Here is a 20,830-nt window from a genome sequence, read left to right on the forward strand (position 1 = left end):
GTGCGTGTGCGTGTGTATGTGGAATGGTGCATGGTGGGTGTTGGGTTGGTGTGTGGGTATCTCCGTGTTTGTTTGTTTGTGCGTGTGGGGGGGGGGGGGGGGGGGAGGTAATAATGTACGTATGGTGTGTGTGTTGCGTGGTGTGTGGTATAATTGTTCGCATGGTATGTGTGTGTGTGCGTGCGTGTGTGTGTGTGTGCGTGTGCGTGTGTATGTGAATGGTGCATGGTGGGTGTTGGGTTGGTGTTGTGGGTATCTCCGTGTTTTGTGTATGATTGCTTGCGTGACTTTATAAGTAATTTGGCGTGTGTGTGTGTGTACGTGTGCGTGCGAGCGAGCGTGTTCGTAAACTTTAAACATTGTGTTAGTATATGTCTGATTTTACCTTATCCAGATCATGACGTTATAATTTGCTTTTCGTCTAAGTGTCTCGATGTTATATAGTATTGTTCGTGTACGTGTTTTAGTATGAAGTGTATATAACATGTGATACTATAATAAACATTATTCTCAGGCTGCTGGGTATGATGGCATGCCATCAATCAAGACAGCGAGCCTGACCACCGGATCCACAAAGTCACCTCTAACGACCATCACAGGCTGCTGGGGTATGATGACATACCATCAATCAAGTCAGCGAGCCTGACCACCGGATCCACAAAGTCACCTCTAACGACCATCACAGGCTGCTGGGGTATGATGACATACCATCAATCAAGTCAGCGAGCCTGACTACCGGATCCACAAAGTCACCTCTACGACCATCACAGGCTGCTGGGGTATGATGACATGCCATCAATCAAGTCAGCCAGCCTGACCACCGGATCCACAAAGTCACCTCTAACGACAGGCACAGGTTTGCGGGGAGCTATATACCAACCCAGCATTCCGACAGGGTTGCTTCTGAGTGAGACGTTGTTCGTCTGGTTAATGATTTCGAATCCACTTAGCTTCAGCTACATATCGATCCATTGAAGGAGTTGAAGAACGATGATGTAACAAACTACAGTATTTAATATAAAAATATATTCAGTATATGGTAGTGTGGATGCTATATACACTGATATACACAGGTACTGGTATACATGACTATACACAAGAATTGGTATACACAAGTGATGATATACACAGGTAAAGGTTTACACAAGTGCTGGGCATATACACCAAGTACTGGAACATCTAAATGAAATTGACTGTGCTAATATCACAGTGAAACTGATTGACGAATATCTCATTGAAACTGACATGTGAATTTCTTATTGAAACTACATGTGAATATGTCTATGTAACTGTGATTTCAAATGAATAAATGATTCTGCTTTGATTCATCTTCGGTAACGCAGTGACACATGGAAAACAGACAAAAGACCATAAGGTGAATAACACCATGTTACTTCTGAAGGCGATCTTAGATCTACAACTGTGGTAGGTCTATGTCAAAGTAAAGGATTAACTTCAATCTTAGTGCTGAGATAGCTTTGTGAAGCAGACCCTTTTATGTGCATCCACTCGCAGCTGTCCCGAGCATCGAGAATCCCTTGCAGGCACCTCATTGTACCGGCATTCTTACATATGGAAATGTACAGCGTCCTAGACTGGATGAGAGCACGAGAGTCCCCCTTTAACATGAAAACAGAGGAACCATGGCGGACTCAGCCTGTAGCGTTCAGCAGGAGCGGCAGGGGGGATGACGTGTTGAAGAGCGACAAGGGCGTGGTCGCTCGGATGAAACCGGGCGGGAGGGTGTCGAAGTTGAAGAAGGCGTTGCCCCACGTCGCTGTCGCCAAGATGATGACGGGGACAGATATGATGTTCATGAGGAAGCCACACGTCACTGGATATGCAACAACTAAGTTAAAGGGGGAATACATACGTAATAAGTATCCGCAATTCATTGTTGACAATAACGGTCCAAATGTGGCAAAGTAATTGTCTGAATACATTGCTATTGAAGTCAAACTGTCTCACTGCCTCCATGGTGGAGGCGTCTGTCCGGAGAGAGGAAGGTCTGAGGTTCGAACATTTCCGCCCCCCCCCCCCCCCCCCCCCCCCCCCCCCCCCCAACCCCAACGTGACCCTCAAAGCCGAGTGCAAGGCAGGTAAACACCAAAAAAGGACCATCTTCCAACGTATAAATGGTCGCAGGGCTTGAACCACCTACCGCTTTCCGGACAGACGCCCCATCAACTACACCACAACGGAGCCTATCCGACAGACCCTATATATCTATAGGCATAAACAACCTATATGTCGTACATGCATGTATTCATGCATTTATATCTAGAAATAGTGCAAAAAGTATTTTGCTGAAAGAAAACTATTGTTTGTACAAGCAGTTAATTAGGGTCTGAAAAACTTTTTGAAACAGGTCGTTTATTGACGATGTCACGTACCATATCGATGACCCGCACTTGTCCGTATGAAAATACTATTGCATTTGGCGGTGTTGCTACTGGCAACATGAAGGCGAAAGACGTTGCTAGCGCCGTAGGAAACATGAAGAACAGGGGATTGACGTTCAAGTTGACGGCCTACAAAGAAGACACGATATTTTTCATCAAGGGTAAACATATTGTTTCAGTTTGAGAATCGACACGAAACAATATCATCTGTAGGAATATGTATGGACGAGAAAAGGTGAATAATTTTGGAAGGAGTAGACATGTCATCTCTACATTTCTGAAAAATGGTGTAAAAGTTAGAATAGACGATACATTAATTTCTTTTTCTATTTTGTTAAAGTTTATCTGTAAAATTTAAATTGATCATATCTTGGAATAAGATATCAAAATCTAAACCTAATTATTTAAAACATGTCTGTGACCAATCTACCTCCCATTCATGACATAGTTTACAGCGGGATCTGTTTTGGGATTCAATCCAGATTAGCTTTGTTTCGTTTGTATTGACCGTAAGTCCAGAAAAATCTTACGAAACAATTGAGTATTAATAATTTCATAGTCATTTTCCCGACCTATCTAATGTCGCCTGCAACTTGAGCCAGTATATGCTGAATATTACCCATCTTAATTCTCAGTACCCTCCTTATCATTAAAGCTAATATTTCAGCCTAGACGAAAAATATATACGGTGAAACGGTAATGTTTGGCGCCAACATCTTGTGTTATTAAAGAAAGCGCTTCTAAATCCAATTACCAGAACAATGGATCTTAAATTATTAAAAAGGTTCCTAACCACTTTTGAATCCTTGGACCGAAATTTTAAAAAAGGTAACACGTTTTTTTATAAAATGTCTATCAACTGTGGCAAGAGCCTTTTCAAACTCTAATAATACCATGAGTTCCGGCATCTGATAAGATTCAGTGTAGTCCATCATATCATATATTAATCGGGTTATTTGTCCTATAGCCTTTCTGATCCTCATTTATACTCAATGGCAACCTGTTTTAACCCTATTTGATATATGGGCTGATGCCAATTTATAAGAAACATTCTCTGTTATATTGGCCGCCAATTTTTAAACGAAATCTTTGGTTTGTCTCCTTTTGGGAGGCATGATAGCAATCCTTGATTTCTTACTAATAGGCAATGGGCAAAGCCTGCAAATTTTAATGAGCTCATAATATGTACATACTTGGGTCAGTCCAGAAAAAACTCTATGGTGAAACCGTCAGGGCCTGGACTCATATATATATTTTGCAATGCTTTGACAGTTTCTTCATATGTAAAGTCTCCCTCCAAAGTCTGTAAACACTGTCTGAGGATGTTGGCACTTCATCTTCGGCAAACAGTTCTATAAGTCTATCTGGGAACATTCTTCTCTCTAATACAACTTTTTATAATACATTTTGTTACATCTAGTATATCGTCCTAATTGTTCATCGTTGATCCATCATTTTTTTTAAAGTTAGTATTTGGTTTATTAAGAAACTTCCTAAATTCAATTTGTAAAATGCATTTACTCGGATTTGTTCTATCCATTTAGCCTTTGATCTAATAAACTGACCTAGAGGAGCTGGTCATCAATAAAATATTTTGTCAACTAGCTTCATCTTTGTACTGTTTTAGTGTTGACTGTCTTATTTTCTTTTCCATTTCTTCATATTCTTTATCCTAAAGTAACGAATTTATAAATTTCCCCTTTACATTTCAGACAATGATAATGTTAACGAAATCACTGAATGACCAGAGTTTATGCTAGGTCTATTATCTACTTGTCTAACTGAATGCAACAAATTATATGAAACAAAGACGAAATGTAGCCGTAGTTGTTTCAATGTCTTTAGTTGACTCCAGGTATACTTATTTTCGATTGGGTTTGATTGTCTCCACGGGCTTTTAAAATGATACAGTACATCAATAATTTCCAATACGTTGTTTCTAACCTTTGGTTACGTGTTTAGATCTAGAACTGAATTCCAATCACCAAATGTAATAATTCTCTCAATCGCAAGTTTCAGTGCTATTCCTTTTTTTTTCTTGAAATATGCAATAAATATTTATCAGTTTATACATAAGATTTCATATTTCAACTTTAAGTGCAACATACCTTCCTTCTACTCCATCTGTATAAAAATGTGTAACTTTAAATTCTAAGCTTACTTTTATGTGCCGGAATGTAACATTTATTGTAACCGCATTGCTGTTTTATATCTGTTTCTGATCGGCAGTAAAATTTACATCTTGCAGGCAATATATGTGTGCCTTTCTTTCTAAAGACTCTCAGTACTTGTTTTCTTTAATGTTATGTTCCAGAAACCTGTAGTTAAATTATATTATTCTTAGCTTGCCCTTCGTATCCATTAGCTACGTATCTCACTTCTAACTTGTGATAGCAATAATAAACTTTATACATTGTATTGAACAACGTCAAAATCACAATATATATCCACATGTACAATGTGCTCATTGAGACGACAAAAATGGGTGTCCTTGTATACTTCTTGAACAAAGATAAAAATTGCATAAAAGTACTTTGAGACCTCAATTGCGATTACTAAACCCTAGAACTACAAATTCTTTATAATTACTGAAAACTATCAGTGCTGACATGTTTCACCGAATTTCAGATCTCCTGAAGAATGGCCAGCAAAAATTAGGAACTCGGCACTTACCAGCTGTGCCATGATTGGCATCATGAGTGTTGCAATGGCGGTGTTGCTGGTCACCTCTGTGGCAAAGGCAACGATGTAGCAGAGAATCAGCAACATCAAGTAGGGGTCAAGGTGGGAAAACACCCCCAGTTTCCCGCCCAGCCACTCGGAAAGTCCGGAGTCCTGCAATCGAGAATTCGTAATTAACGATATTTTTTCCAAATCTTTCTACTCCATATAAATGTCCTGACATTTCAAGTAAGTTATTTGTTTTCAAAACAGGAATTTAAATGTTTAAATGTCGAGAAAGTACATGGTGTTATAAAATCGATCTGTATGTTTCTGAATCGTTCACCGAGGAGATATAAACGAGCATATTTACAATTTCAATAGTCGGAGAATTTAAGGAGCACAAGATATAGAATATATTGAAAACGGCGTAAGGTTTCCTATCGTGAATGTTTAGGAGATATTATTGCCCAGGGTGTGATTATCCTGGGCCATGATTGTTTTGTAATTATGCTGCGAGGTAATTGTCCTCCTATTTAATTGTGCTCGGTTCTTTGGGGGGTAACTATACAATGGCAGTCATTGTTCAATGTCTAATTGCCCAGGTGCGCAGGTGATAATTCTGGTAATTGTCCAGGGTTGTAATTGTTCTTGGTCGTGGTGTTGCTAACTGGATGAAATTGCCCAGGGGTGTAAAAATTGCTAATTATCTAATTATTCAAGGAAATTGTCGAGTGTTGTAACTGTATTAAGTTGTAATTCCCATTGCTGGTAATTGTCATACGTTGGTATTGTCAAAGATTTGTAATTCTCTAACTGATAATTTCCCTAGGTGGTAATTGTCGAGGGACTTACTTGTCCCACTCCTCCTTAGACAAACTGCAGGCTGTTTCTTACTTGTGAGGCTCTAGGTTTTTATTCCCCATGATGGTAATTGTCCTAGGTTGTAATTGTCAACAGTGATAATAGTCAAGGGTTGTAAGTCAACTAGGTGATAATTGTCCAGGAATGCACTTGTCCTGCTCCTCCAAAGATCACCTGCAGGCATCTCCCTACCAGTGAGGTTCTCGCAAGAGACTAACCAGCCCTCAGGATGAGGTAGAGATCTACTACAAGCTGCCTACCTGTGAGGTTCTCGCAAGAGACTAACCAGCCCCTTAGGATGAGGTAGAGATCTACTACAAGCTGCCTACCAGTGAGGTTCTCGCAAGAGACTAACCAGCCCTCAGGATGAGGTAGAGATCTACTACAAGCTGCCTACCTGTGAGGTTCTCGCAAGAGACTAACCAGCCCTCAGGATGAGGTAGAGATCTACTACAAGCTGCCTACCAGTGAGGTTCTCGCAAGAGACTAACCAGCCCTCAGGATGAGGTAGAGATCTACTACAAGCTGCCTACCAGTGAGGTTCTTGCAAGAGAGTAACCAGCCCTCAGGATGAGGTAGAGATCTACTACAAGCTGCCTACCAGTGAGGTTCTCGCAAGAGACTAACCAGCCCTCAGGATGAGGTACAGATCTACTACAAGCTGCCTACCAGTGAGGTTCTCGCAAGAGAGTAACCAGCCCTCAGGATGAGGTAGAGATCTACTACAAGCTGCCTACCAGTGAGGTTCTCGCAAGAGACTAACCAGCCCTCAGGATGAGGTAGAGATCTACTACAAGCTGCCTACCAGTGAGGTTCTCGCAAGAGAGTAACCAGCCCTCAGGATGAGGTAGAGATCTACTACAAGCTGCCTACCAGTGAGGTTCTCGCAAGAGAGTAACCAGCCCTCAGGATGAGGTAGAGATCTACTACAAGCTGCCTACCAGTGAGGTTCTCGCAAGAGACTAACCAGCCCTCAGGATGAGGTAGAGATCTACTACAAGCTGCCTACCAGTGAGGTTCTCGCAAGAGACTAACCAGCCCTCAGGATGAGGTAGAGATCTACTACAAGCTCCCTACCAGTGAGGTTCTCGCAAGAGAGTAACCAGCCCTCAGGATGAGGTAGAGATCTACTACAAGCTGCCTACCAGTGAGGTTCTCGCAAGAGACTAACCAGCCCTCAGGATGAGGTAGAGATCTACTACAAGCTGCCTACCAGTGAGGTTCTCGCAAGAGAGTAACCAGCCCTCAGGATGAGGTACAGATCTACTACAAGCTGCCTACCAGTGAGGTTCTCGCAAGAGAGTAACCAGCCCTCAGGATGAGGTACAGATCTACTACAAGCTGCCTACCAGTGAGGTTCTCGCAAGAGAGTAACCAGCCCTCAGGATGAGGTAGAGATCTACTACAAGCTGCCTACCAGTGAGGTTCTCGCAAGAGACTAAGCAGCCCCCAGGATGAGGTAGAGATCTACTACAAGCTGCCTACCTGTGAGGCTCTCGCCAGAGAGTAACCAGCCCCAAGGATGAGGTAGAGTGACCACGGCATCTTCTCATGGACATCCTGCCAGCGGAGGATGGGCCGGATCTTTGGTTTGGTCAAATCTGAGGAATGGAACATGAAATTACAATATTTCATTGACCTACAAAACAACCAAGAACAATCGTATCATTAAGCGTTTGATTGCGTTTATCAGATGTCCTCTGTGAGGCCACTAAATGTGAAAATGCATTTATATAATCGATGACAATATAGACAAAACATCAGTTATATAAAATATAAATGAAGTAATGATAATAAATGTTTATTGCTACTTCTATTTCTATTTCTACTTCCACGTCTTCTTATACTACCACTACTTTTCGTCACTATTGTGCGCGTATCATCAGTTAAGAAAAAGTCTGTACTTCTGCATGTCTGACTAGTTGATGATAGTATGTTTTCGGAGAGTGTGATTTGTTTGCAGAAGCAATTTGTTCTCAGAAATGATGGGGGAAATCGTGCTGGATCTTCAATGTCAGAGCTGCTCGGAAAATTTATTATTGTTCTAATTTACAGAGAAAATATATTTTGTTTATAAAGGTTGATTGAAATGTATTGGGTCAAGAATCATGGCACCTCTCCCCTTCCCTCGTCACCCCCTAGAATAATTCATGGTGGTTCCCCAGGTCGTAACTGATGGTGTGAAGTCACCATAGGAAGTTCAAGATAATGTGAGCGAGATATACTCATAACCCGAGACACGGAGGCTGTCGGTGTAGGGTCAGTAGCATCTCAGTAGCATCTTACCTCCAGGCTTTCGTAAGCAGAACACATTAGGGACGTTGGCAGGACACACAAACAAAAGAAAGCTGACGAAAATGGCAGGTGTTGAATCCGAAACGAAGCTGAAAACGTGAGGTGAAAGTGACATGGGCCATTTTAAAATATAGCATGAAGTTTCTGTTCAATAGTCTTCTTTAATAGTATAAACCTTTATCATCCAAAACTGGCTTCACAGTTTCAGAGTGCTAAGCATGTTAAAAGAAGAAAAGGACGAAGAAGACGATAAAGGAGCAGGAGAAGAAGAGGACCAAGCAGCGAAAGAATAAGGAGAAGAGGTAGGAGGGGAAGAAGAAGAAGAAGAAAGAGGAGAATTAGAAGGAAAAGGAGGGAAAGAAGGAGAAGATGAGGAGGAGAAGGAGGAGAAGGAAGAGGTGGAGGATGAGGAGAGGAAAGAGAAGAAGGAGAAGACAAAGAATAAGAAAGAAGGAGTTTGAAAGATATATAGAATCTTTTGTCTTTGTGTGTTTTTGATATCAAGTATATAAACATAAATCGATAAAATTGTAAAACCCTGAATCTTGGGGCAAATATGTAAACGTTTCAACCTCACACAAATACCAAATCTATGCCAGATACACTAGTACAAATATATGTATATATTCAAAATTGCGTAATGATATCTCAGCATTTTGCTGCACAATATGTACAACCTGTAGCTTAAAGTGATAACACATTCTAAAATCGTATTATTAATCTGTATTCGGTATTTCCTCGATTATAAACCAGTCCTCAAATATATAAAAGGGTCTCGATTATACTCCAAGAAGTTTTTATGCACAGAATTCCCCCTATTATTATTATTATTAAATGCCCGGGGTAAAGAGTGTCTGAGAGAAATGTATGCAAGGGCGTTTAATTTTAGGAAATATAGTACTCCTCGATCCCTGAGGTTTACGTTGAAGCTTACTTTGGTCTGAAAATCTCTCCCCATCCGGCAACCTCACCGAAGTCTCGCGTTATCCACAACACCACGAGAATTCCAAAGAAGATCATAATACACCACTGAGCGAATCTGGAAACCAAAGCAAAAGCAATTAAATATTCAGTGAACGAGTGAGTTGGGTTCGACGTTGATTTCTGTACTTCACCTGGAGTACAAATAGTATTACACCATAACAGGTTATCAAACTACTTCTCACAAACCCGACTCGTAAAACAAACAGAGGAAAAAACTGAAATGAAATATTTATATGTTGCAAGAAGCTTGTGGTGTTATAAAAGATTAACCTTTATGGAGACAGCAGGGGGAGAGAAATGATAATAACTTAAGTCAGGGGGCATCAGCTGGTAATCGAACAGCCAAGTCACTTCTGGTGCAACGGGATATAAAACAAGGGAAGGTTTGTGATGATAGTTGTAAAATATGAAGGGTGAACTGTTGTAAAAAATGAAGGGTGAACTGAGATAATAGGAAATGTGTATTCCCCCCAAAATGAAAAAAAAGAGAGTTATTTGTCAAATTATTCAAGATGAATTTTGTAAGACATTTGTGGCAAGGGATACAACAGTAATTGGCGGAGACTTTAACACTGTTCTTAATCTTCAAATGATATATATATTAGGTTTATCATAAAAAAACAAGTGAATCCCTAGCTAGTGTTATTGGTAAATTAGGAAGCGTGATTCAACTCAGTCTGGGATAGCTTATTTCTTAGTCTGCAATCACTAGATTTGTTTATTCAAATATCACTCCAAGCAAAACATTAACAACAGATGAGGGCCTATTTTCGGAAAATGAATAATCAATATTTAGCAGATGTTGAATGATAGAAATAAATCTGAAATTGTAACACTTTTTTGGTCTAAATGTTTGGGAATGGATTTAACATAATTTATTGCAGATTTCAAAAGATTATCCTGTAAAGAAAATCTTGGAAAGTGATAACAATGAAAGGGACTTACTTGCTAATGAAACTGGCAATTTTAGAGAGTCAGATGTTGGATAATAATTATTGGGAACAGCAATATTTGGAAACGAAAACTGAATTTGGAAGATACTTGGAATTGGGAAAGTGACCGGTGGATTAAAAGATCTAGTACCAAATGGTCCAAGGAAGATTGTATCAGCAAATCATGAAGTAATTAGTGAAGAAAAGAGGAATTTACAACTAAACCAATGGGCAAAGGAAACCCCAACAAACAAGTGTCTGGTCTAAAACAAAACCGATGGAAAATTTAGTAACAGTTGATGTTTTATCATAAAAAACAATTATTCAAAATCGGTATTTGAAAATGACGAGATCAAAGACCATGTACTTAACGTTCTGCAGACACGTTTTACATGATGGGTATACTGTCCAGTATTCGATCAATCACACCCGCGGAATCGACGTCGATCTCAGCATCGGTTGTGACCCCCTCCAGCAATGATGCAGGCCCAAACATGACGTCAAACTAAGAACATGAATCTCCTGACATTTTGATGAGGGATCCTACACCATTCTTCCGGCAGGCCAATTGCCAAGGCATCCCTCGTCAATGGCGGCTGCTGACGTTTCCTAATCAAGTTGGTCAAATATGTGCTCAATAGGCGAAAGGTTAGGTGATCTGGCTGGCCATAGTAATACGGTAACGTTGTTGGCGTTCAGAAAGTCGCTAGTGACTCGAGCTGTGTCAACATGGTGAAACAGCGTCCGTGGGTGTCCTTGCAAGAAAGGCAGTACCACAGGCCGCAAATCCTCATCAATGAAACGACATGCAGTGAGATTTCCGTCGATGATGACCAGATCTGTCTTCTGGTCACTGCAGATGCCACCCCAGACCATGACACTACCATCTCCATAAGGCTCCACGTCTTGGACGCAACCACATGCCGCCCATTCACCACGTCGTCGGTACATTCAAGCCCGCCCATCAGACTTGAAGAGCTGGCACCTACTCTCGTCGCTGAAGAGCACTCTTCACCAATATCTCTGCTGCCATTGCTGTACAGTCCTGGCCCATCTCAGTCTGTAACGTCGGTGTAGAAACGTTTACGTCATGCCCTTGAAAGGTCGATAAGCACGGAGGCCATACAGGCGGAGTCGTCTAGCAACAGTCCTTTTGCTGACTGGATGTCCAAGGCAGTTTGTGGATGGTGAGGTCACAGTTAGGAATCTCAGGTGAAGCACCCGTAAATACTGGTCTTCCTGTGGGGTCGTGACCTTGGGTCTTCCACTCCCAGCCTATCTGTAGCTGTAGTACTGCCAGTTTGCCTGTGGCGTGTGACAAGTCTGGCAATGGTGTACTTGAAGCAGCCCATGATCCTGGTAACGTGCACCTGCGTCGCTCCCATTTGCATCATACCGATGGCTCTCCCTCTCTGCTCTGCGGTTAGTCGAGGCATGTTCGTTGTTTTAAACGGTTTCAAGTGATGAGAGAGTACAATCCTGCCCATGTTTTATACCAGAATTTCACACGGGTAACTTTGTGCACATTTTGCATTTTTTAGTGATTAAATTCACGTGAAGTACGTGCACATGTTCAAGGAGAATAGGGAAGTTGCATTCCAGCTATGTGTTCCCAACTGTTTTCGTGCTGTTTAGCAAATTTGTAGAAAACTGCAGACCATTATTTTTGGTGGAGTTTCTTTTGTCCGCTAGTTTATTAGAGAAATGCTTAATGAAGATTTATGTTGACGAACAGAAAGGCCCCTAGAATGATTTTGATAATTCTTTTGAGGGTGTTTACAGACTTTCAGAAAGGATCACTTGAAGTAGACTTTAGATCAACATATTGGTTTCCTTTGAACAGAGGTGTCAGACAAGGTTGCCCTTTTCTATTGATATTTGATTGAAAAGAAAATCACAATGCTTTATGAGATTGTAGAATCATGACAACAGGGCAAGATGCTTTGTCATAATGAGCTAAAGGAACTGCAGTTTAAGATTTTCCTTAACATTGGTCCATGTAAAATGTGACTTTTTAACCTCATCATTATTGAAATACCAGATGTTTGTGAAACAGAAGATGATACGACCTAAATGATGAAAGATTATGAAACATTCCTCAGAAAGAATAGACATTGACCCCTTTACGTTAATTCATTATGGTTCATTAGATATATACTGATCTTGTATTTGATTTTCTGAACCTTCAAGTAAAATATTTTATGTGTAAGTCTCATTATACAACTATTACATTTTATTACAATTTGAAACAGTCAATGACAATTATATATGCAAAGAAACAATATCACGACCTTAACAGGTTATTAATTGATCTGCACATAGATAACACTGTTCATTCTTTATTACGGAAGACCGGTAGTCCCTGGCCTCGTGGACGTCTAGAGCCATATGTATCATGGGTGAGTATCATGTGAATGCAAAAAAAAATCCCCGAAAAAACAACATAGATGAAAAAACAAATGGCCATTCTACAACCTGAAACACCTTAATGGTTACACCGCAACTGGACTATTATGTGACAGAAAAACATAATCCCACAATGAGAACATGTCGCATTTGTAATATGACTTGCGGGAGCTTTACTTTCGTATTGTCAGTACCAGAGGGAACACAGTCTAGGTAAACATACGAGACGGGTCCAAGTTTCCGGAACTCTTCTCGTATAACAGTTTTAACTCTCTTGCTGGCGTCGCCGTTTGTGCCACCATTGAAACAGTCACAGAAACCTCTGAAAATGAATGTGAGTGCATGAGTTTGGTTTATCGTGCTTTGAATGATAGCTGGTAGTTTTAGCAGGTGGTTCTGTTTAGAGGGTAATTGTCACAAATCACCTCACGGCGTAATTGGGCATCATTGGTCGTGGCGATTAGTTGGACGAGGTGACCTTCCTGGCTCCTAAAGGTTTCTAGAGTTTCGTTTCTGCCCCACATTGAAACATAGTTTACATGTTGTGACGCCTTTGGCAGATACTTTGTTCGAAATGAACTATCATTCATACAGCCGTACATGGGTACCCAGCAGGATGAGATGGTAATGTTACTGTAAACTTTCTAGCGCATCTTACTCCACAGGGGCAGAGAATGACATTGTTTGTACACATTGATCCAATCACCCGGCAAAGATATGTAGCACCGTGAGCAACCATGTAGTGAGTGGAATAATACATTGTTAATAGAGGAAACATGGGAGCTTTCAGTGAAATGAATCCCTGATAAAGTCGTTCAACGTTAGTTAGAACCAGTTGTGCTGCCACCAGTACCTGCATCTGAGGAAGTAGATCTGCATCCAGATCCAGAGAAGGACGAGCACGATGAGGGAGAGAGGGACGCCGTACACCAACCACGTGCTGAACGTGATGGGAGACGTGGCGTTGTTGTCGGCGAAAATTCTGAAATTTAAGGATTCCAGTTGTTATTCCTTGAGACTCCGTGAGTGAACACAAGTTTAACTTTGGAGGAACGTACAAACGACAACTATGGTAGATGTACGGTACTTACAGGCTCCATTCCTCAGAGAGATATAGGAGTCAAACCTACGACCAGCGGATCCTGGGAACTAAGGGACACAACTGTGTATTGTGAGCTCAATGCCAGAGACCAGTGGACCACTTATGAAAATCCATGTGTGGGTATCCAGTTACAATACGTGAATATACATACTATAGATACGCCCGTCAAAAGAAAGCATAAATTTGAAAATCGGATTTGACAGAAGAAAATATAAACGTTATCATAACTATAACAGGTTGAAAACACTACAGATCCAAAACACAACTATGATACCCATATCACTTAAAAATATATCACCATCGAATAACAATTATTTGTCTGCTTAATTTTAGCCACTATCAAATATGGGCGTATACGACAATACTGTCTGTTGCCCGGCAGTTTACTACAATCAGACATATATGTCCTGGAAACCTCTGTTGTTATAGAGCTGCTTATCAGCTGATCTTGTGAACTTACATATCAGACTGCCCCTTCAACACGAGATTTGGGCCAGTTCCCGTGAGACTTGCGATGCCACCAACATTCGCAGCATAACAAATACTCAGAGACATTGCTTTGCACATGCGCAGGTGTTTAGCTTCTTCAATCTGTGTTGCCTTGGCCTGGGCAGATCTGGAACAATGGCAGGTATTTAAAACAGTGAATGTGTGTATAGTTATGTCAGTGGTGTCAGCTTTTGGGGAAAGCCAAACGAGATTCTCGTCATGGTTGCAAAAAGGCCTCCACACACCCCTACTTGGAATACAAGAAACCCTAGACGGTTTTATAATGAAACAGTTCATGGGTAAAATAAATGTTCTTTCAAACTGCGTTGTTTTATCATCATGGTGCTCATTTTAGCATGCATTGCTTGTAGGAGGAAAGGTAAATATTCATAGTTCAACAAACACACTTCACTCTTCCAAAAAAAGAAACGCTCAGGTAGGTGTTTAGTAAATTTATTGTACCTAATAGTGTCGATATATTTAATTTAATACCATTGATACAAATATGAAATTTTGGAGCTCGATAGTCACATGTTGTCGTTGTACAAAGGCATTGGAAATTGTTCATTGTCATGTCACATAAGGCCACAAGGTGGCGCTGGACGCCCCGGGCAGCAATCACGACTCCTCATCACTGACTGGAAAAGTGTACGAATTCTGGATAAGTGTACGCCATTCTGCTTGTAACGCGTTGGTCAGTTGTGTGTGGCTGCGGCGTGTTCTGACGTTGATGTACACGTCGATCGAGTTCATTCCAGAGATTGTCCTGTTGAAACAGCTCCCTCTGGCGGCCAATGATTTGAAGAAGGTGAGGTTGAAGAAGTTGATTCATGTAGCAATTTGCTATCAAATTTCCCTGAACCACAACCAAGTCAGATCTCATGGTGTGGGATATGCCCCCCCTCCCAATTCGCGTACATAATGTGGGGCGAAACGCTCATTCTGACGACGATAAACACGTTGTCTTCCATCTCGTCGGTGAAGAAGAAATCTTGATTCATTGATGAGCAACACACGTCTCCAGTTTCTCAAATTCCAAGGCTGTAAGGTATGGCACCAACGCAAGCGTCGCTGTCGATGGATCTGTTGCAAAACAGTGACAATAATTGGTCTTCTGGGTCGGATTCCAGCCTTGCGAAGATAGTTCCTGAAGTCTGGTGCGATATCCTCCTCAAACCCGGGATGCGTCCTGCGTTGGATGTTCTGCAGTTGAAATGAACTGTGTGTATCGGTCCCAAAGGCGACAAATGGTGCTGTGATGGATGTTGAAGTGGCGTGCCACAGAAGACTGCGATTCCCCTCTTTGAATACGTCCTTTGGCGATGTTCCGATCGGCAGCGCTGAGTCTCGGCATTTTCGAACTTGAAAAATGTTGACAATTGAATGACAAATATTTGGCTTTGCTTGCCTTTTTATAGTAACCACGAGTTTCGAATGACCTCAGTTGAACGTGCATTTTACTTTATTGTTTTCCTCCTTGACATTTTTTAACAAGTGTGAAAACAATGCCATTTAAGACATTGCAAATCGACAATGGCTGCGTTTTGACTCACCGTTTGGCGAATATCAGGCCACCAACATTTTCCAATCACATATATCCAATTTATATTCCGGATATTTTGTGTAGTCAGGCTCAAATTAACTAGATACTACCTGTGCGTTTCTCTTTTTAAGAGTGTATAGTGTGAAAAAGTATAAGCAATAACGGACGGTTCCGTAGTTTTGCAGCAAACAATTGTGACAACGTCTTATACTCTGCTCTTTACTGTGAAGATAAATAATGACGATGATGCTGGTGTTTTTGTTTGTTGTTTAGCGCTGAGGTAGACAATATATGAAGTACATGTATATGACGGTGGCCTGGAAAGACCAGATCACATTCTGGTGAGTTGATCAGGTTGTTCCGACCCCACACCACCCACACCCACCCCTCACACACTTACCTGGTGTGTTCGTCTGGTGTTGCTCCTAAGGGTTGAACTTTGTTGTCGTTACTGACGTCTACCTTCGTCTGGTCCTCGACAGGCTTCTTCACGTCATCGCCGATTGGCGTCATCTCGAGTTGGACGCCACCATTTGCTGTTGATGAAGTTGCAGAAAATGGAACGTGAATGTCATTGTGCGGTAATGATGCATGCAATCAAATGACTGGGTCCACCCCTGGGTATGTGTGAAAACGAACGTTTCACTACTAACACTAACACTATGTAAAGAAGAGTACTAAAGTTTCTAGCTTCACTGAACCTACACTTCTGATATAAATTATCCATGGCAAAATGGCATGAAAACAGAATGCATGTACGTATTCCTTGAACTTCCACAACTAACTATTCCAGCATTAATAATTAAAATCATTCGTCATAATTAATATTCACTTTCATAGCACAGAAGCATGCCTTAAAGTTCATGGTGAACAGTGGCAGTAGGTGGTCCTGTGCACAGCACACAGGTCACAGATCAGGTGAAGCAAGGTCGGCTGCAGAGAGTCCTTGGATGGCTGACCGCGTTTCACCAGCTTGGCCCCTGAGAGTATATCGGGCTCCTATCCCACACTGGGCAAGTGACTTCGTTCGAATACGGGCATCTGTTCACCCACCAGTGAATGGGTACCCGGAAGTATGAGATTGTGGTTGTTAACCTTCTAGCGCCTTGCAGTCGGCTTGGGTTGCATACTCCCGAGGGAGCTGAAAATGATTCTTGAGTGCACACGGGGTCATAATAGCGCTTTGAACATGCCCCTGAGTTGTGTGGAAATATGCGCAATATAAACAGCCTATCATTATTACAACCTCCGCTGCCAGTTTACAACAACGCGACCTTTTTGTAGGTTGTGAAAGAAAGGTTAGCAGTCACGTCTGATCTCCGGGTTATAGTGTTTTCAACAAACGTCAAACGTGCACCCCTTTTCAGCGCCTGTCTTCCTACGTTTCCAACGATAAGTAGCAAGCAAAATATTCCCTGAGAACGCACGTTGACGTTTGAGTACATCTGTTGACGTTTGAGTACATCTGTTGACGTTTGAGTACATCTGTTGACGTTTGAGTGTATCTGTTGACGTTTGAGTGTATCTGTTGACGTTTGAGTACATCTGTTGACGTTTGAGTGTATCTGTTGACGTTTGAGTATATCTGTTGACGTTTGAGTACATCTGTTGACGTTTGAGTACATCTGTTGACGTTTGAGTACATCTGTTGACGTTTGAGTGTATCTGTTGACGTTTGAGTGTATCTGTTGACGTTTGAGTGTATCTGTTGACGTTTGAGTACATCTGTTGACGTTTGAGTACATCTGTTGACGTTTGAGTGTATCTGTTGACGTTTGAGTACATCTGTTGACGTTTGAGTGTATCTGTTGACGTTTGAGTATATCTGTTGACGTTTGAGTACATCTGTTGACGTTTGAGTACATCTGTTGACGTTTGAGTACATCTGTTGACGTTTGAGTATATCTGTTGACGTTTGAGTATATCTGTTGACGTTTGAGTGTATCTGTTGACGTTTGAGTACATCTGTTGACGTTTGAGTGTATCTGTTGACGTTTGAGTGTATCTGTTGACGTTTGAGTGTATCTGTTGACGTTTGAGTACATCTGTTGACGTTTGAGTACATCTGTTGACGTTTGAGTGTATCTGTTGACGTTTGAGTACATCTGTTGACGTTTGAGTATATCTGTTGACGTTTGAGTGTATCTGTTGACGTTTGAGTACATCTGTTGACGTTTGAGTACATCTGTTGACGTTTGAGTACATCTGTTGACGTTTGAGTACATCTGTTGACGTTTGAGTATATCTGTTGACGTTTGAGTGTATCTGTTGACGTTTGAGTACATCTGTTGACGTTTGAGTGTATCTGTTGACGTTTGAGTATATCTGTTGACGTTTGAGTGTATCTGTTGACGTTTGAGTACATCTGTTGACGTTTGAGTGTATCTGTTGACGTTTGAGTACATCTGTTGACGTTTGAGTACATCTGTTGACGTTTGAGTGTATCTGTTGACGTTTGAGTGTATCTGTTGACGTTTGAGTGTATCTGTTGACGTTTGAGTGTATCTGTTGACGTTTGAGTACATCTGTTGACGTTTGAGTGTATCTGTTGACGTTTGAGTACATCTGTTGACGTTTGAGTGTATCTGTTGACGTTTGAGTACATCTGTTGACGTTTGAGTATATCTGTTGACGTTTGAGTACATCTGTTGACGTTTGGTAAGTAGGAGGCGACTGACGGGAGCGGGTGGTCAGGCTCGCTGACTTGGTGGATGCATGTGTGGATCGATGCTCATGATATTAATCACTGGATTGTCTGGTCCAGACTCGATTATATACAAACCGCCGCCATACAGCTGGAATATTGCTGAGTGCGGCGTTAAACAACCAACCAACCAACCAACGTTTGATAAATACCCATACATGGTCCTTCACCTGTTGGCGACTGCTCCTGGTCGCCATGACCGGAAGTCTTCAGTTGCTGCAGGACTGCCTGTACGATGGGAATCATCATGGCGGTAGTGGCGGTGTTGGAGATCCACATGGACAGGAACCACGTGACCGCCATCAGCCCCGCCATCAACCTGAAATACACACACATGACGTATGAGATTGTTTTCATCAACTTTTTCAAAGAATTTAAATAGCCTAATATCGTTAAAGACAGTTTGAGAAGGATATATCTAGCATGTCCACATTTGAAAGGTTTCCGTTTTTGACACGTCTGCTCTTTTCATAGTCAAGAAAACCATTCCTTTTCATTGCTATATTGATATTCAGGTGACTCATTCGACTTAATAAGATTAAACATACGATCATTAAGATAAGTTTTGAAATCATGCTAATATGCATTTCAGAAAACATCCGAACGCGAAAACGGCCGCTGGTCAATTAGAAATAACATCGTCGCGTTAGAGAAAACGTCCTTTAATTTTGTACTTAGAGAAAACGTCCGCTATGTTTATCTGGCTTCAATTAAATTTCCTTGATCTATATTCAGAAATATGTTAATCCTTTATTAATTGAGATCTCATCTTGATTATCTCCTTTCATAATCCTATTTTATTTCATCTCTTAAAACAATATTAAAACAACATCAAAGCCTAGTGTAAAAATCATTAAGTGTCATATCATTCACTTAATGTTACTTTATCATATTCCTGCAACAATATACCAGAAATACAGTTAGTGTGACCAGAGGACGTTTTCTCTTGATACAAAGGACGTTTTCTCTAACGCGGCGGTCGTTCTCTCCTATTGGCCAGCGGCCGTTTTCGCGGGCGGGCGTTTTCTCGATAACCCAGAAAATGTGACCCACTGTCTCATAATTATGTTTGTTCCTGGGAAATATTCCTACCATTTCGGTTCCGCTCCAACCAACATCAACACTCCGATTGCTATACGCTTGTGAAGATCCCATGTTTCTATGGCAACTGCCACAATGAGACCTCCAAGAAATAACACCGAGGTATCCTGAATACAAACACATTTGGAGTTTCATTAATCGGTTTATCCGTACTTTATGAATATATATCAACTGCTGATTTAAGCACTGCCAGTGTAATTCATTGATATGCTCATCCACTCTATCTGTGTTTATTTCAATAGCTTCACATTGCACTGTCAGCGTAAATCATTAATATGCTGATCCACTCTATCTGTGTTTATTTCAATAGCTTCACGAAGCACTGCCAGCGTAATTCATTAATATGCTGATCCACTCTATCTGTGTTTATTTCAATAGCTTCACGTGGCACTGCCAGCGTAATTCATTAATATGCTGATCCACTCTATCTGTGTTCATTTCAATAGCTACACGTGGCACTGCCAGCGAAATGCATTCATATGCTGATCCACTCTATCTGTGTTTATTTCAATAGCTTCACGTGGCACTGCCAGCGTAATTCATTAATATGCTGATCCACTCTATCTGTGTTTATGTCAATAGCTTCACGTAGCACAGCCAGTGTAATTCATAAATATGCTGATCCACTCTATCTGTGTTTATTTCAATAGCTTCACGTGGCACTGCCAGCGTAATTCATTAATATGCTGATCCACTCTATCTGTGTTTATTTCAATAGCTTCACGTGGCACTGCCAGCGTAATTCATTAATATGCTGATCCACTCTATGTCTGTTTATGTCAATAGCTACACGTGGCACTGCCAGCGTAATTCATTAATATGCTGATCCACTCTATCTGTGTTTATTTCAATAGCTTCACGTGGCACTGCCAGCGAAATGCATTCATATGCTGATCCACTCTATGTGTGTTTATTTCAATAGCTTCACGTGGCACTGCCAGCGTAATTCATTAATATGCTGATCCACTCTATCTGTGTTTATTTCAATAGCTTCACGTGGCACTGCCAGCGAAATGCATTCATATGCTGATCCACTCTATCTGTGTTTATGTCAATAGCTTCACGAAGCACTGCCAGCGTAATTCATTAATATGCTGATCCACTCTATCTGTGTTTATTTCAATAGCTTCACGTGGCACTGCCAGCGTAATTCATTAATATGCTGATCCACTCTATCTGTGTTCATTTCAATAGCTACACGTGGCACTGCCAGCGAAATGCATTCATATGCTGATCCACTCTATCTGTGTTTATGTCAATAGCTTCACGAAGCACTGCCAGCGTAATTCATTAATATGCTGATCCACTCTATCTGTGTTTATTTCAATAGCTTCACGTGGCACTGCC

At 41.2% G+C, this 20,830-nt stretch overlaps 1 protein-coding gene across 5 annotated transcripts in view; it reads right to left on the reverse strand.

Annotated features, from left to right (window-relative positions):
* Positions 1–996: 996 nt before the first annotated feature.
* LOC124151873 (solute carrier family 13 member 2-like) overlaps positions 997–20,830 on the reverse strand; it is an 81,199-nt gene continuing 61,365 nt past the window's right edge. For 3 of the 5 annotated variants that reach the window (XM_048396495.1, XM_048396494.1, XM_048396496.1), the window contains 12 exons: positions 19,475–19,590; positions 18,535–18,701; positions 16,079–16,214; positions 14,107–14,262; positions 13,398–13,526; positions 12,768–12,866; positions 9,157–9,261; positions 8,214–8,311; positions 7,413–7,528; positions 5,076–5,237; positions 2,394–2,531; positions 997–1,835 (listed from right to left, as the gene is read on the reverse strand). In XM_048396495.1, the coding sequence (XP_048252452.1) occupies positions 1,653–1,835; positions 2,394–2,531; positions 5,076–5,237; positions 7,413–7,528; positions 8,214–8,311; positions 9,157–9,261; positions 12,768–12,866; positions 13,398–13,526; positions 14,107–14,262; positions 16,079–16,214; positions 18,535–18,701; positions 19,475–19,590 (1,605 nt within the window). In that variant the 3' untranslated portion in view covers positions 997–1,652. The remainder of the gene's footprint in view (positions 1,836–2,393; positions 2,532–5,075; positions 5,238–7,412; positions 7,529–8,213; positions 8,312–9,156; positions 9,262–12,767; positions 12,867–13,397; positions 13,527–14,106; positions 14,263–16,078; positions 16,215–18,534; positions 18,702–19,474; positions 19,591–20,830) is intronic. The other 2 variants (XM_048396497.1, XM_048396498.1) reach the window with 2 other exon arrangements.

The sequence above is a fragment of the Haliotis rufescens genome, unplaced genomic scaffold (assembly GCF_023055435.1).
Source record: "Haliotis rufescens isolate VD_foot unplaced genomic scaffold, xgHalRufe1.0.p SCAF_15, whole genome shotgun sequence".
Taxonomy (NCBI): Eukaryota; Metazoa; Mollusca; class Gastropoda; order Lepetellida; family Haliotidae; genus Haliotis; species Haliotis rufescens.